Below are 16504 nucleotides of genomic sequence, written 5' to 3'. Positions count from 1 at the left end.
TGAATCAAACGTCCCGTCACTAATTGGGAACTATCGAAGTCAAGAGCCAATCAGTTTTTTTTTCAGAACTAGGGTGCTTTCAAACACAAGTACTCTTATATCGAAATGCACAGACAGACAGACTAAGCTCATAACAACCACTCCATGTTTATGACCCCTTATTATTACAGATTACCGTTAAAGACACCAACATATCGTTTTTTGTGTTGGTGGACAGACTGCTGCGTGTTACCTCACGTGGCTGTACGTAGAACTACATTTCCCAGAGTGCTCAGCGCTGCGGTCTCTTGCCGAAAGTGTCATCAGCTCTGTGCGCAGGAGCCGGCGGCGTGGGTCTTCATTCTCATTCTGCTGGGAAAAGTTGTTCTTAACCTAAAAAATAAAAAGAATGGCGGTAGGTTCGGCTTTTTCTGTACCCACCTGACCTTTATTGTGAACACTGTGGGTAAGACTGTGGTAAGAAGTTGAACCTTGCAGTAAATGTAACGTAACACTCCTGCTAATTGTAACGTTGTTAGCTGCGAAGCTAACTAGTGCTAGCTAACCTGCTGTCTTTTTTAAATGTTCAATTTCTGCTCAACTATCGAAATCCAAATGAGTTTGTTCAGCGAGATGTTTTAATGGCAGGCGTGGGGTAGTCGTTCAGCTGGTAAACCTTTGTGGAAGGCTGTTGCTTTCTTTAAATAAAAGAAGCTACAGCTGTCACTTTGCATCTGCATTCACGACCCTGGAGTCCTGATCTAGAATCAGTTTTTGTCAACATATCCAACACAAATGTAGGGAATTCTGTTGTATAAGTACCAGCCACAGATAGTTAAAAAGAAAAAAACATATTTAAAAACATGTTTGATCAATTCTGTAGTTTAGATGTATGCCATTATGGAGAAAGTGGTGGGATTTTGTTATATATGGTGAGCATGATAAAAAAAAAAGCTGTCGTGTGTATTTAAGTATCTAAGCTGTTGGCCAAATAATTTCTGCAGAACTATTGTGAAACGGTGTCCCAGTTATCGGACTATGTTTTTGTGTAAACTTTTCTTTCTTCTTTTTTGAATGACTTTGTTTAACCATTCAGTAATTGTTTAGAGAGAAAAAGTGAAGCTCTTCTTAAAAAAGGTTTAAAGAACTTAAAAGTTACATCTGTTTTACCTCTGTTTTGCTCCTATGCTCCATCAGCTACATTTGTCATGTTGATTGATCATTTCAGGAAAGAAAAGGAACAGCAAAGCTTGACTTCTTGAGGAAGATTGAAGAGGAGATCCAGCAGAAATGGGAAAAGGAAAAGGCGTTTGAGTGCAATGCGCCAGCCACACCTGAGGATGCGCAGAAGTGAGTTTTCCTTTAAGACCATAGAGATCAGTGTAGTTCTGTGTTATCCATTCCGGTCAGTAATCCTTTTCTCATTTGTTTTTACAGTAAAAACAAGTACCTTGTTACCTTCCCTTACCCATACATGAATGGGAGGCTTCATCTTGGCCACACATTCTGCCTATCGAAGTGTGATGTAAGTTTGTTATGCTGTGTAAAAATGTTTAATTATGAATCCTTTCATATAAATGTGTAAACACTCCTACGATTCTTCATGGCTGATGTTTATTACAACGTGACTTCTGCAGTTTGCAATGGGGTATCAGCGTTTGAAAGGAAAGCGTTGCTTGTTCCCATTCGGACTGCACTGCACCGGAATGCCCATCAAAGTAAGTGGGTCAGACCCATCTTTTTAAGTCTTTTTCAGAAGATATACGCGTGTGTATGTATGTATGTATGTACACACAGTCTTATGTAAAAGTTTATGCACTGGTCAAATCACATGTGTGGTTGATTTTGCATCAATGTTTAACTTATTGCAAAACATGCATCTTTTATTGTTTCCAATATTTTAAATTCAGAAAATGTGCCATGTTTTCATTTGGGACTGTAGAGATTTGTTCACTTAATACGCACTTAGAAAATATGTGCCGTTTCAACAGAGGTACCCAAACATTTAAAATTGTAAGGATGTATGTTTAAAAAAAAAAAAAAATAAATAATGTTAAAAAATGCAATGTTAATGTAGGCCTGTGCAGATAAGTTGAAGCGAGAAATGGAGCTCTATGGCAACCCACCCCAGTTTCCAGATGAAGAGGAGAATGAAGCTGAAGAGAAGCCGAAGACAACTGACGAGATTATCATCAAGGATAAGGCAAAGGGCAAGAAGGTACAAACTGCATTGGAATGTGGGCACTCTTTCACAAGCCATAGCATTACCTTTTATTTTGTCTGGAACACACATCGCTGATTTAGCTGCTGCTATTTGGGACAAAATATAAACTGATTAGACTTCCCTTTACTAAAGTACCTACCTAATATGCTGATTGTCCTGTGAACCAACAAAAACGTTTACGATGCAGGACCTCTGAAGGTGCCCTGTGGTATCTGACACTAAGGCGTTGGCATTAGATTCTTTAACGCTTGTCAGTTGTGAGGTGAATCTGCTGTGGGTCTGACGCAGAACCAACGTATCCTACAGGTCTACAGTGCAAGTGTACCCAGCCATCCTAGAAGATTAAACCCCAAAAACTCCTTAGACTAGATGACCAGCTTCTGTTGTGCCAAGGCCCAGTCCAGATGCTTATGTGTTGATTATAGGCACTTTTGGTGGTGGACAGGGGTTAGCATGGGCACCCTGACTGGTCTGCAGCAGCCTCATTGTGTTTTGAGGTATTCGTCTCATAATCATCATTAAATATTTCTGAGACTTGTCCCACAGTAGCTCTTATGTCTGTTCCACTCAGATGGGATAGTCTTCATTGCCCTCACATATCAGTGAGCGTCGAGCACCCAACACCCTGCTTTGACTGATTTGTCCTTCCTTTTGACCACTGTCAGTAGTTAACCACCACAGCTGACCAGTATTTGGGCCCGTTTTGAATGAATCCTAGAAGGTCATGAAAACCAACATGTTTACATACAGTTGTGCTCATAAGTTTAAGTTGATTTATTTTTAATAAAACACTGTTTAAGAGAATAATAATGACAGTACAATAACTGTTCTTTTATTCATGGGTCGTGGTTGGGTCAAGCCATTTATTATTAAGCAGTGTACATTAAAAACGTTTTAAGGATTTTGTGGTAGTTGTGGATGAGGCACTTTTTCTTGGATGGTAAAGCTGCCCATTCTTCTTGGGGCCCCGAAAGTGGCTTAATGATGTTGAGGTCAGGAGACTAATATGGGCACTCCAGAACCTTCACTTTTTTCTGCTGTAGCCAATAACTGGTCGCCTTGGCTTTGTATTTTCAGTCATTGTCATATTGGAACATCCAAGTGCGTCCCATGAGCAGCTTCTGAGTTGATGAGTGGCAATTTTCCTCCAGTATTTTCTGATAAAATGCTGCATTCATCCTGCCATCAGTTTTGACCAAGTTCCCTGTGCATGTGTAGCTTGCACATCCCCAAAACATCAGCGATCCACCTCCATGTTCTACAGTAGGGATGCTGTACTTTCATCATAGACCTTTTTGACTCATTTCTAAGTGTAGCGTCGGTTGTAGCCAGAAAGTTACATTTTGGTCTCCTCACTCCAAATAACTTTGTTCCAGAAATCTTGAGACGTAGTAAGGGCTTTCTTCTGGCGACTCAGCCATGCAGCCCATTTTTGTTCAAGTGCCTCCTTATTGTGCATCTTGAAACAGCCACAGTACACAGTCCTGTGTATGTCAGCTGACAATATTTGTGGATTTTGCTTTCCCTCTCTGACAATTTTTCTGGCAGTTGTAGCTGAAAATTTTGTTAGTCTACCTGAGCTTGCCTTGGTTTCAACAGAATTTCTAGAGTTTGAACACTGCTGATTGACATTCTCAATTCTTTTGAGATATATATATATATATATATATATATATATATTATTTTTTTATTTTATTTTTTTTTTTATCCTTTTCCTGTTTTATAAAGTTCAACTATCTTCTCCTGCAGATCCTTTGATTATTATTTTGCTTTCCCCATGTCTCGTAATTCAACGTTAGTGCCAGCACCGGATGAAACACACAGGAGCCCAGTAACTTACTGACTTATTTAACACACACACAGTCATTTACAAGCAAACAGATCAAGTGATCAAGTGAATGGACTTGCTTAACCTTGTTTTTCTTAATTGTTGTGTTTGCGTTTGAACTCATGTAGTACATACACACTGACCAATATTCTCATACTTCATCAGAGTAAAGCAGCTGCAAAGGCTGGAGGCTCCAAGTTCCAGTGGGACATCATGAAATCTCTTGGACTCCCAGATGAAGAAATAGTGAAGTTTGCCAATGCAGAGCACTGGCTGGGCTACTTCCCTCCTCTGGCAGTAGAAGACCTGAAGAAAATGGGTGTAAAGGTACAAATAAAGTGAATGTGTTGATTCAGGGTTTTTTTTAAACTACACATAGTAATCCATATTCATTACGTTTAAGCTGCAAACCTTAAAGCTGTGCAAGTCTGGCCCAGAGACGTTAAACCTCAATGAACTAGAGCAACATGAGGTTTTCTGAAATGATGCTGAATGTGGTTTGAAAGGGTGTTCTGTGTGTTCTAGGTGGACTGGCGCCGCTCCTTCATCACAACTGATGTCAATCCTTTCTATGACTCATTTGTGAGGTGGCAGTTTGTGACTTTGAAAGAGAGGAAAAAGATCAAGTTTGGGAAGAGGTGTGCTTCTTAAAACAGTATATTTCTATAGGACATTCTTTTGTGTGGTTCATGCCATAATATTATGCAACTCCTCCTTTGCCAATTCTTCATACAATCTCTACATACGACTCCACAGGTATACCATTTATTCTCCAAAGGATGGACAGCCATGCATGGACCATGACAGACAGACTGGAGAGGTGAGTTACTGTGGTGGAGCAAGACGAAGTGTAAACTTGTGTAGTCTCATGTAATGAACCAAAATGTTTTTCCAAAATGTCAATTTTTCTGTTGTAGGGAGTTGGACCTCAGGAGTACACTCTTGTCAAGATAAAGATGGTTGATCCATACCCATCAAAACTAAGGTATACAATCAAATCAGACATTTTTATTGCTAACAATTCTACTGTTTATCTTGTTCTTTCTGTTATTTTAGGCTACCTTGTGAATTTCTCTTTCCATCCATTGCCCAAAGGTGCAAACCCAGCTGCTATTGATTGCCTTTCACAGTGATTCTCAAACTGGTCCCGCAGATTGTCCCATCTTTTCTCTCTGTCCTTATGTGTTGTGATTTGGGTTTAGGACATCTGCTATTAGTTTGCCATGGTTTTTTGAGTTTCAGGGTCTAAGTTAGTTGTTTGTGTCCAGTGATCTGTTTGGGTTTGGGAGGCCATCTAATGTTCAACTAACCTAGCTGAATCGGTTGCTTTGTTTATTTCCCTCAAACAAATGCAGTGTGCTTGTTCTCTCTCCTCCCTGTGCAGAGCTCTAAAAGGCAAGAATGTGTTCTTGGTAGCAGCCACTCTAAGGCCTGAGACCATGTTCGGGCAGACCAATTGCTGGGTCAGGCCTGATATGAAATACATTGCCTTTGAGACAGCCAATGGCGATGTGTTTATCAGCACTCAGAGATCGGCTAGGAACATGGCTTACCAGGGTTTTACCAAGGAGAACGGGGTGGTTCCTGTCGTCATGCAAATCATGGGCCAGGTTTGACTGACTCTCACACTCACATGCACACACACACACACACACACACAGGGAATAATGCATAGCAAATAACATTACAGGGAAATGTAACATACATAAATGCAGTAAAAGTAATACAATTCATATATTTAGGTTTTTTATGTGCATCCTTTAACCCTTTGTAGTCGAGAAAAGACTTGGAATATTACATTTTATTAATGTATTTTTGATAATACACTGCAGACATTCAGTTCAAACATTTGCTGGATCTGTCGAGGTTGTCATTTCCATTGCATCTAATTTCTAGATCATACTTGACACGCATCCAAAGTTACAAGGCTGTGAAGAGGAGCCGAAAAACTCGTCTGTGCCTCTTGTCTAACTGGTGGTTTTGTGTCTGTCTCTGGTTTTGTGTGGAACTGACCAGTGGACACTCAGAAACTCATCTTCTGCCTTTAGATGTTTTATATACTACATTATTAAGCAACATTTTGGATTTACATACTTGTAAATCCAAGACTCTGGTAAACCCCTTTCCAAGCACCAAAACACCCACATGAGATGTATAAAGGAATGTTTTCACAAGAAATATGTAAAATCTGAAGTCACATGGTCCCATTAGTTTCAATTATATGGCAGTGCCTTTAAAGTCAAATTTAAGAAGACTCAGAGACTTAATCTACACATACTTAACTGCCTACAGTCACCTTTTGCTATAATAAAGACTACATTGACATTATTAATCTGTGTACACCTCTGTAATGATTGCAAAGTTTAGATGCTCTGCATGAACTTTTACGTAAACTCAAAGCTCAAAGGCTTTTAGTACATGTATGATTTCTGTTCATGCTGTACAAAATCACTGGTGTTCATGTATGTTCTCATTAAAACTCCTCACTATCTTTTTACAGGACATTCTTGGCTGTGCGTTGAGTGCCCCTCTGACCTCGTACAAAACCGTCTACTCCCTGCCGATGCTCACCATCAAGGAAGACAAAGGTTCCTAATAAAAACCACTCTCTTTTTCCTCCTCTGTTCATGGACCTTATTATGCTGCCCTGATGAAATGCTTCTCTTTATGGCCCCTGGGCCAGATCCCCCTTGTTTGTAATGGCTTCAGTAAATGGCATTAGTCGCAACAAAGTGCAGACCATGAGGTAGATAAGTGGAATATGGAGATGCATATTATAGATGTTACACATAAGCTGCTGCAGCTACACTATACGTCTCTTTATCTGCTTTTCCCCGGGTGTGACTCAACCCAGTGAAGTAGTTTGCTCCTGCATTGCCCCAGGGTCCATTGGCCTCACTAAAGTGAGAGGCTGGAAATTGAAATGTCTTTTTATTTCACCCCCTTCCCAATCCTGTAATCATTTTGCTATTGCTGTTCGCAGGCTGAAAGGTAGCTCTACACATTTTAAAAATAAAGGTACCAAAGGGTCCTTTGGAGTAGTACCATAAATGGATTTCTTTTGGTTCCCCAATGAACTTGCCAGTGAATAGTTCATTAAAGAATCCTTTGTTGTAAATGAGATATGTACCTGTGAGTTGTTAAAATGATGGCATCATTTATCTACTTTGTGACCATAGGTACGGGAGTTGTCACCAGCGTACCCTCTGATTCTCCTGATGACTTTGCTGCTCTAAGAGACCTTAAAAACAAACAGGTAAGGATGTTTTACATGTATTTCTATATCATGTTAGTATATGGAGCCTGAAAAAAAAATTTGTATTCCATCACTATGTGATTTCCCAATTCACCTTCATCCATGTCCCTTCCTGGAACCCAGTATCTCTACTTAAACTTTATTATAAGACTGGTGATGAGCTAATGACCAAACTGTTTTTTGAACTGTTTTTAAAACTCATTTTAATCAGAACTAAGCTAGAACTAAAGAAGACTGTTTGTTGGATGGCAAAACCCACACAATATTAATAAACAAATTAAATTTGTTTCTCTAGGCCCTGAGAGAAAAGTATGGAATTGAGGATCATATGGTCCTTCCTTTTGAACCGGTAAGCAACATCAACCAACCAGACTGGCCAGCTCTGAAGTAGGTCCTGAATAGTATTTCAAGGTGACAGAGGCTGTCTTTGTTTTGGCCTGATAGGTGCCAGTCATTGAAATCCCAGGCTATGGGAACCTGTCGGCTGCCGCGGTTTGTGATGAACTGAAGATTCAAAGCCAGAACGATCGAGAGAAGCTAGCTGAGGCAAAAGAGAGGGTCTACCTTAAAGGCTTCTATGAAGGGGTGAGGCTGCATTATACCTTTATCACCTAGTGACTGCATTATCAGACAAAATAAACTGATGTATGGCTTCTTTCCCTTTGTTCTCTAGACCATGCTGGTTGATGGGTTTAAAGGGAAAAAAATTCAGGATGTGAAAAAGTCCATTCAGAAGATGATGCTTGATAAGGTAGGGGTTGTTTTTTGTTTGTTTGTTTAGAATATGCAGTTGGGGTTGTGCGTATGTGTAAGTCATAAGGGTACTCTAGACGATTAGCATCATGCAGTGCTAGTATACAAGCTACTTAGTATTGGCATTGAATTGGCATGATTTTCTATAAACACTTTACAGCTCAAAGCTGAACTATTGCTGCGGCCCCCAAAATTTGACTTTACAATTCCTAGTTACCTAAGAATAATGTAGACGTTTTGGGAAAATAATTGGAAATTTTGTGAGAGAAATTAACATTTATTTTTCTTTAATAATTTGTGTCCATTAGCATGAGGCCATGATTTACATGGAGCCAGAAAAGCAAGTGATGTCTCGGTCAGCTGATGAGTGTGTTGTGGCCCTGTGTGACCAGTGGTGAGTGACCTGTCTCTTTGTGCCTCCATAACACACAAATGAGTCACAAAAAAAGGTCCATTTTGCTGGGGTGGAAAAAAGTATGGAGAAACTATGAAAATAAGAAATTGTGACTTCAAAAGTTTATAGTTTGAAAGGTTATAAAACAAAATTATTACATTTATGGGTGCTTGACTGAGGAAATGTCATGGCCTTTTAAGACTTCTAGTGAGTACTTGGAGGTTTTAAATAAAATGCACTCTTAATTATTAAAAAAAAAAAAAACTGTAAAAGTGCTGTAAAGTACAAATCTTCCAGTTACACTAAGGCCTAGTATGTGCAATTACTTCCCACCGCTGCCTTCTTATATTGTAGCCTTGAGCCTTGTAGAGAAAGGTCCTGAAAGTAGTTTCTCCAGTCTCTCCTTCAGCAGAATGATTAAGTTAGAGAAATACTCACTGTGATAGTAAAACCTTACACTATTATAAGGTTATTACCCTTACTCAATTACATGTCGTGAGTTCCTCTTCTGCTAGTGTGATCCAGACGATCAGGTCAAATTAGATCTTGTCTGTGTGTTCCATTGGGGCTTCATCTTGCCTGGTAGTATCACGACGATTCCTGCTTGTGTCCCTCTGGTCCCTCTTTTATTTCTCCAACATTGACTTGGGTGTTTTATCTGTGACAGGTATCTGGATTACGGAGACAAAGAGTGGAAGCAGCAGGCTGCTAGTGTTCTGGAGCCTTTGGAGACGTAAGTGCACTGCAGGCATAATGAGATTTTTTTTGTGGACAAAATTTTATTCAACAGGAAATGCCATATTAAAGGATTAATCACCTGGCTACCAGAGTGACACTTCATAGAAACTATACATTTCAACTTGCAACATACCCAAAATGCACCCAAAATCAACAATATGGAAAATAGGCATTTCTTGCTCCTGGGCTCCCTCCTACAGTCAAGAAGTGTAATTCGTGCTTGTAGCCACCACTAAAGGACACATTTTTCTGGATGAGTTTTATTTAAAAGTGAATGAATCATATTTACTGAGGCGGTAGAGTAATATTTCTGGATTTTACCCACATGGCGCACTGTTACTAGAGCTGGGCAATTTGACTATTTTATTGTGGTACACTTTGCTTTACTAAGCATATTGAGGATATTGTTAGTGCTTAATAAACACTGATCTACTGCAGGTTTCATTGTAAACAGCATTACTTCACTGGTTTCATTGTTTAAAAGTAGTCTTTCGTCACTGTTTAGTCTGTGATTATGTGTATTGTGAAAAAAAAAATTGCATATGGTGAAAAATGTCTTTAAATACCGTAATATTTTATTTTTACATTATCGCCCAGCTCTACGTGGTGCACAGTTCTCTCCAAAGCGACATACTGGCAGCGTACCAATTATTTAGCAGCGTGCTAAGCCTAGAGTAACGACAGCAACACCAAGTCAGTGAAGCATCATAATGATTTTGAAGCTGTTATTTTAATGTAAAAAAATGCTAGATGTTTTGTCTGAAAGTTGCTACTTTGCTGGGAGGCTAATGTAGCAAACAAGTAATGGTAATTGAAAACAGCAGCTCCATATACAGTGGGGAAAAAAAGTATTTAGTCAGTCACCAATTGTGCAAGTTCTCCCACTTAATAAGATGAGAGAGGCCTGTAATTGACATCATAGGTAGATCTCAACTACGAGAGACAAAATGAGAAAAAAAATTCTGAAAATCACATTCTGATTTTTAAAGAATTTATTAGCAAATAATGGTGGAAAATAAGTATTTGGTTAATAACAAAAGTTCATCTCAATACTTTGTTATATATCATTTGTTGGCAATGACAGAGGTCAAACGTTTTCTGTAAGTCTTCACAAAGTTGGCACACACCGTTGCTCGTATTGTGGCCCATTCCTCCATGCAGATCTCCTCTAGAGCAGTGATGTTTTGGGGCTGTCGGCGGGCAACACAGACTTTCAACTCCCTCCAAAGGTTTTCTATGGGGTTGAGATCTAGAGACTGGCTAGGCTAGGTCCCCCTGTGTGATTTTTGCTCACTGTTCTTGTGATCATTTTGACCCCACGGGCTGAGATCTTGCTGGATCTAGCAGTGGTCTTGTAGGTTTCCCATTTTCTAAAAATTTGCTCCCACAGTAGATTTCTTCACACCAAGCTGCTTGCCTATTGCAGATTCAGTTTTCCCAGCCTGGTGCAGGTCTACAATTTTGTTTCTGGTGTCCTTCGACAGCTCTTTGGTCTTCACCATAGTGGAGTTTGGAGTGTGACTGTTTGAGGTTGTGGGCAGGTGTCTTTTACACTGTTAACAAGTTCAAACAGGTGCCATTAATACGGGTAATGAGTGGAGGACAGAGAAGCCTCTTAAAGAAGTTACAGGTCTGTGACAGCCAGAAATCTTGCTTGTTTGTACTTATTATACTTATTTTTCACCATTATTTGCAAATAAATTCTGTAAAAATCAGACAGAATTTCTTTTCCTAATTTTGTCTCTCATAGCTGAGATCTACCTATGATGTCAATTACAGGCCTCTAATTTTTTTTTAATGTCCAGGAAATATTAGTAAGATCCTGGATCATTTGAGATGTTGAGCCACTGAGTCTGCATATTTAAGAATATGTATTGATTTCCTGGTTATTGAAGCTTTTATTGTCACACTGCCATGTGCACAGATACTTGAATCATCAGCAGCACCATGTCTTACAGCGTTTAGTGTTATAAATGGATATGTAAGTCACTACTCTCTATGCATAACATTTGTCACTGATGAGTTGAGCACTGCACATATTGGCAAATGTTCTTTATTTATAGTCAATTGTTAAACTGTATTAGCAACCTTTTTAAAACAATTTCTTACTAGCTATATATAAGGCATTGTTGTGCCCATGTATATCACTGATTGAGGAGACATGGAATGATTAAAAATATTGCCCATATGTGCATGTTTTTATTTATTTATTTATTTAGTCTAGCAAATTTAGTTCCATTTTTATTAAGCCATTGGGTAACTCCCTACTAAAATCCCCAAGGGCAGCTTTGAAACCAAACAGCCTTACAATTAAAAAAAATAAATAAATAAAAACAACAACAAAGAGTTTACAAGAGCGATCAGCATCTAGTGACAAAGCTTTGCATTATAGTATTAGGTGTTGAATAGTACATCCAGTATCCATGTGTGTAAAACTAATTTATACTAACCTGAACTTACTGTATGTATGTTGTCATGTATGGACATCATGGCAAATGTCCTGAAAAATGTTTTCTTAGAACAAATGGGAACCCTGCTATTGTTTTAACTGTTCAACTGTGCTTACTTTTGTTTGCATATTATTAACTACATAAGCAGGACTCTGAGATTACATAACTTCTCAATGTGGCATGTGTAATGATGCAAGGAACTGCTAATCAGTGGATAATGAGCTGCTGTTACTTGTTGGAGATATTATCATTATCAAATCATTTCATTACTATCCCTTTTTTCCAGATTCTGTGATGAGACCAGGAAGAACTTTGAGGCAACGCTAGCTTGGCTTCAAGAACATGCCTGCTCCAGAACATATGGACTAGGTAAGCCCATTTCTTCTGTCAGTGTTTTTTTTTTTTTTTTTTTTTTTTAATATTTATGTTAAAACAATTTTGCAGTACACAAATCAGTTTTAAGATTCAGCCCTGCTCCTCTTTTCAGTACTCCTTCAGTACTGTTGTATGCAGGTCTTTCTTCTCATAGGATGTTAATGATACAAAAGTGTTTTTGAATAAGCCTCAAAAGCCTGTTTCCAAATGAAGCCCGAAGTAATCAGTGCTCTAATCTGAAGTGCCTTATCTATCCGTAAGGACCCTTTGTAGTCCAGAACCACTTGAATGTACACCTGCAGTTTTCCCTAAATGCCTGTTGGTTTGATGTCCTTTGTGCGGGTTTCCATAGGAACAAGGTTGCCATGGGATGAGCAGTGGCTGATTGAGTCCCTGTCGGATTCCACTATCTACATGGCCTACTACACTGTGGCCCACCTGCTCCAAGGAGGTGTTCTCAATGGACAGGGGCCCTCTCCTCTGGGAATCAGGTACTGCTTGTCTGTTCTTTGAATGGACTTTGGTCTGAGAAAACAAAGTCAGTGGGTTGAGAAAATATAGAACGGAATCTTACCTATCTCTGTGCTGTATTTTAGCAAATAAAAGTGAACATGTTTTGTCATCTTTAGACCTGAGCAGATGACCAGGGAGGTGTGGGACTACATTTTCTTTAAAACCGCACCTTTCCCCAAGACGACTATTCCCAAGGAGCACCTGCAGAAGCTAAAGGGGGAGTTTGAGTACTGGTACCCTGTGGATGCCCGTGTCTCTGGAAAAGACCTGGTGCCCAATCATCTCTCCTACTACCTGTACAACCATGTGGCCATGTGGCCAGATGACAGGTAAGCTGTGGTTTAATGAAGAATACAGAAAAAGTATCTCTGCAAATGTGTTGAAGCAAGCAGTGACATTTTTATCCTCTTAGCTGGCTGTAACAAGCATTTGTAAGCTGTGATCCCTGCTGAATGGCGTATCACCAAGTACTGACAGTGCAGGGTGTCAAAATCTTTGCTTTTGAGTCAGTTTATTTTAAAGGCAACCTAAAGCATAAACAAAAGTGTGTGGTCAGACACTTGCATGTACAGCAAATCATACCTCTATGTTGTTCTTTGAGCTGTTTTGCACCCCCCCTCCCCCTTTATTCATGCAGCGAAAAGTGGCCAAAGGCAGTTCGTGCAAATGGACATCTCTTGTTAAACTCTGAGAAGGTGGGTATTTATTTACTTGTATATTTACTTATTTACGTACTTACTTAATTACTTACAGGGGTGGTGTCTGGGGGGTGGGCTGTGTCTTAAGTTCATACCTAGTGCGGCAGTAGTTGTGTACCACTCGAATAGAAACAAAAATGCGGTCAGTCTGTGCAGTAAGACATGCATACCTCAGGTGTTTATTGCCTGAATTCATGCTGCTGCCACACCTTCTCTGCCGGTCAGCCAACCTCAACAAAATCATCTTTACCGATCAACCATCTCATGGGTCATTCAAAAATTCTAATTCATAATAAATGCCAAGATTTCCCTCCATTGCATTTGTTCAAACACAAACAGCAATAAAGCAAGCAGCAGTTCTTAGACATGGATTTATGTATATCAAATTTGGTAAGAGCATGAATCAGAGGTATGAATATTAAGCATTGCGAAGGGCCTGGCACTAGGTATGAATGTCGTGTCTGCACTAGGTATAAACCAGCCTTTCATTATAGACCTTATAGACCTTATAAACTCTGCCTGTGTTCACCAGATGTCCAAATCCACTGGCAACTTCCTCACCCTGTCTCAAGCTATTGCAAAGTTCTCTGCAGATGGTAAGTCTTCTAAAGCATGCCAGCCACACTTGACCATTGCATGTATTGGCCTCATTTAGCCTGCCTTGTGCCAGAAAGCTGGCAAGGAGTGTTCAGGGTTTGCTTTCTGATATTTTTCTGTGACCAACTACTCAGTCACACTGCACCCATCAAAGACTTCTCCCCACTCACACTACATTTGAATTCACATCTTATCTAATGCCTATATGTAAACAGTAATTTAGACCTCTGAAAGGTTATATGTTAAGCCTGTATAGTTTTACAGTACAGTAATGTATAGTGTTTGTATATGTAGTCTGTATTTTTATTTTGTATGTATGTGAGAGACTATGCAACTAGGTTTTTTGCACTCATCTTTACACCGGTGTTAATGTGAGGTCAATAAACCTGAATTTGTTTTGAGTGATGAAAGACAAATTATTTTTGTTTTTGACATTCTGAGGCTGATGGAAGAGAATACGATTCCCCCCAAGGGAATGGATCTTTGAGTGAGTTTTGTTGAATTTCATCAGAAGCCTTAGAATAGGAGAGGGTCCATCTGGAGAGAACTGAGGACGTCTGGCGAGTTTTCAGCAGCGTGTGTGCGCAATTGGGTTGGGTGTTTGTGCAATGTGCTTGCCTTAGTTATTTTTGGCTGTTTAATAGCGCTGGGCAATATTATGAGAACACAATGATATGCACTTTTTTATGGAAATAGAATTAATTTGTCCTTATGTTCGTTACACTCAGCTCTTAAGCATTTCACAAGGTGTGTGTGTGTGTGTGTGTAATATATATATATATATATATATATATATATATATATATAAATAAATAATAATAATTTATTATTATTAAATAATATTTATTATTTAAAAATTATTTATTTATTTATTTTAAAATAATCATTAATGGCTGCATTTGCAAATTTTTCAGCTCTTCTCTGGTCACGTTGCCCTTGTAAATTTCTTCCAAATTCAATTACAAATTTAATAAGCAGTTCACAACCAGTGTCATTTTCAGAAGTGGCAAACTGACCGTTCTATCTTTTTCCCGCAGGTATGCGTCTGGCCCTTGCTGATGCTGGGGACACGGTAGAAGACGCTAACTTTGTGGAGACCATGGCAGATGCAGGTATTCTGCGTCTGTACACCTGGGTGGAATGGGTCAAGGAGATGATCGCTAACCAGAACAACTTGAGAACTGGTCCTGCTGACTCCTTCAACGACCGGGTGTTCATTAGGTAAATGGCCCAGTCCAACCACATACTATATGGATACCCCATCTAATAAATGTGTTCAACTACTAGGAAAGTATTGCCAATCGAATAGGACTCTCTGGAGCAGATAAATGTGAACCTCTTGGCACCATGACTAATGCGGAGAAAGCCCTTGATTTCGGAAAAAACAAAGAGTGAGCAGGTGTCCCAGTACTTTTGTCCGTATTGTGTGTAACAAATTAAAACTTCCTGTTTGTTTACATTCCTTTTACTTATGCACTGTTAGCCAGGAATTAACCAGTAATTATATGGATAGCGGGGAATGTGCATTTGTAAATGACTCAAAACTGATATCTTATATAATTCCTGTACGAAAAGGCTCAAGTTACATTCTGATGGCAGAGCTCAAAATGCAAAATGGCATTATATTGAATGGGAATGCATGGATTGGACACTTCATATGTTAACAGATCTGGTCAGTTTTAAACTTGAGTGAATAAGCTCTGCTCATCATGTGTCACTTTTCCTGAGACATCTATTAAAAACACAGGGCTACAAGAAGCTCCAGTTTTGCTTTAGAAATTCTTTGCATTGCTATTACTGAGGTATGCTCATCCTTCATCCTTGAAGATACTTTGGTGCACATATCTAAAGCTGATTCTTTCTGTGCCTTCAGTGAAATGAACTCTGGTATCACTAAAACCGAGCAGCACTATGAGAGGATGATGTACAAGGAGGCATTGAAGAGTGGCTTCTTTGAGTTCCAGGTATCCATCGCATGCAGATACATACTCTCCTGTCCTTCATTCCCATATCTATAATAAGCATGTATTGGAAACTTTGAGTTAAGTACTCTGTGTCTCTGGTAACTGTTTTGCTTTAGCATATTTTGTGAGGTACCACAGGGTCCTAGTTTAGGTGTCAAAAGTATTCACATTCATTACTCAGGTAGAAATGTAGATACTAGGGTTTTAAAAGACTTCTATAGAAGTTAATGTATTAGCTTAAGCTTTTACTCAAGTAAAAGTGTAAAAGTATTTGTTTCAAAAATAGTATAAAGTAAAAGTAATGTAAGGAAAACAAATGGCAAAAGCTTATGCCGTGCCATAGTGCACCACCCCACCTTCCCAAAAAAACTTTTCTCTAAAAGCCATAATGACTGTAATGTTATAATATGATTAGTAGTTGCCTATAAGTATTGTAATGCAGCAAAAGACATCAGACTTGTGTGATCAATAAGCTTTACTGGAATGTAAATGTGGGGCTTAGTTGGGACATTTCACTCGAGTTCTCTTAAATCTCTGCCACGGACATCTTCATACTAAGCTACAAACATCTGCGATGTCCTTGCTGGAGAATGACGTGTCACGTGCAGGTGCGATGAATCGCTTACAAACCAATAGGGTGTCAGAATGGTATATGTTTATACTTCTCATCCAACCACAGTCAAATGCACACATTCCGGGTGGCGCCGTTTATCAGTATTTTAGCGTGTCACATGC

At 39.2% G+C, this 16504-nt stretch overlaps 1 protein-coding gene across 1 annotated transcript in view; it reads left to right on the top strand.

The window, feature by feature from the left end:
• Positions 1-303: 303 nt before the first annotated feature.
• lars1b (leucyl-tRNA synthetase 1b) overlaps positions 304-16504 on the top strand; it is a 29552-nt gene continuing 13351 nt past the window's right edge. Inside the window, exons 1-24 of the mRNA XM_072662360.1 lie at positions 304-394; positions 1208-1329; positions 1417-1504; positions 1617-1697; positions 2057-2197; positions 4197-4358; positions 4557-4669; positions 4788-4851; positions 4949-5016; positions 5416-5641; positions 6532-6619; positions 7211-7287; positions 7583-7636; positions 7732-7872; positions 7961-8038; positions 8349-8434; positions 9102-9167; positions 11909-11991; positions 12350-12488; positions 12627-12839; positions 13148-13205; positions 13741-13804; positions 14843-15026; positions 15679-15769. Of these exons, the coding sequence (XP_072518461.1) occupies positions 389-394; positions 1208-1329; positions 1417-1504; positions 1617-1697; positions 2057-2197; positions 4197-4358; positions 4557-4669; positions 4788-4851; positions 4949-5016; positions 5416-5641; positions 6532-6619; positions 7211-7287; positions 7583-7636; positions 7732-7872; positions 7961-8038; positions 8349-8434; positions 9102-9167; positions 11909-11991; positions 12350-12488; positions 12627-12839; positions 13148-13205; positions 13741-13804; positions 14843-15026; positions 15679-15769 (2493 nt within the window). The 5' untranslated portion in view covers positions 304-388. The remainder of the gene's footprint in view (positions 395-1207; positions 1330-1416; positions 1505-1616; positions 1698-2056; positions 2198-4196; positions 4359-4556; positions 4670-4787; positions 4852-4948; positions 5017-5415; positions 5642-6531; positions 6620-7210; positions 7288-7582; positions 7637-7731; positions 7873-7960; positions 8039-8348; positions 8435-9101; positions 9168-11908; positions 11992-12349; positions 12489-12626; positions 12840-13147; positions 13206-13740; positions 13805-14842; positions 15027-15678; positions 15770-16504) is intronic.

This window comes from Salminus brasiliensis, chromosome 18 (assembly GCF_030463535.1).
Source record: "Salminus brasiliensis chromosome 18, fSalBra1.hap2, whole genome shotgun sequence".
In the NCBI taxonomy this organism is placed as follows: Eukaryota; Metazoa; Chordata; class Actinopteri; order Characiformes; family Bryconidae; genus Salminus; species Salminus brasiliensis.
This window is presented reverse-complemented; position numbering and strand designations above follow the sequence as displayed.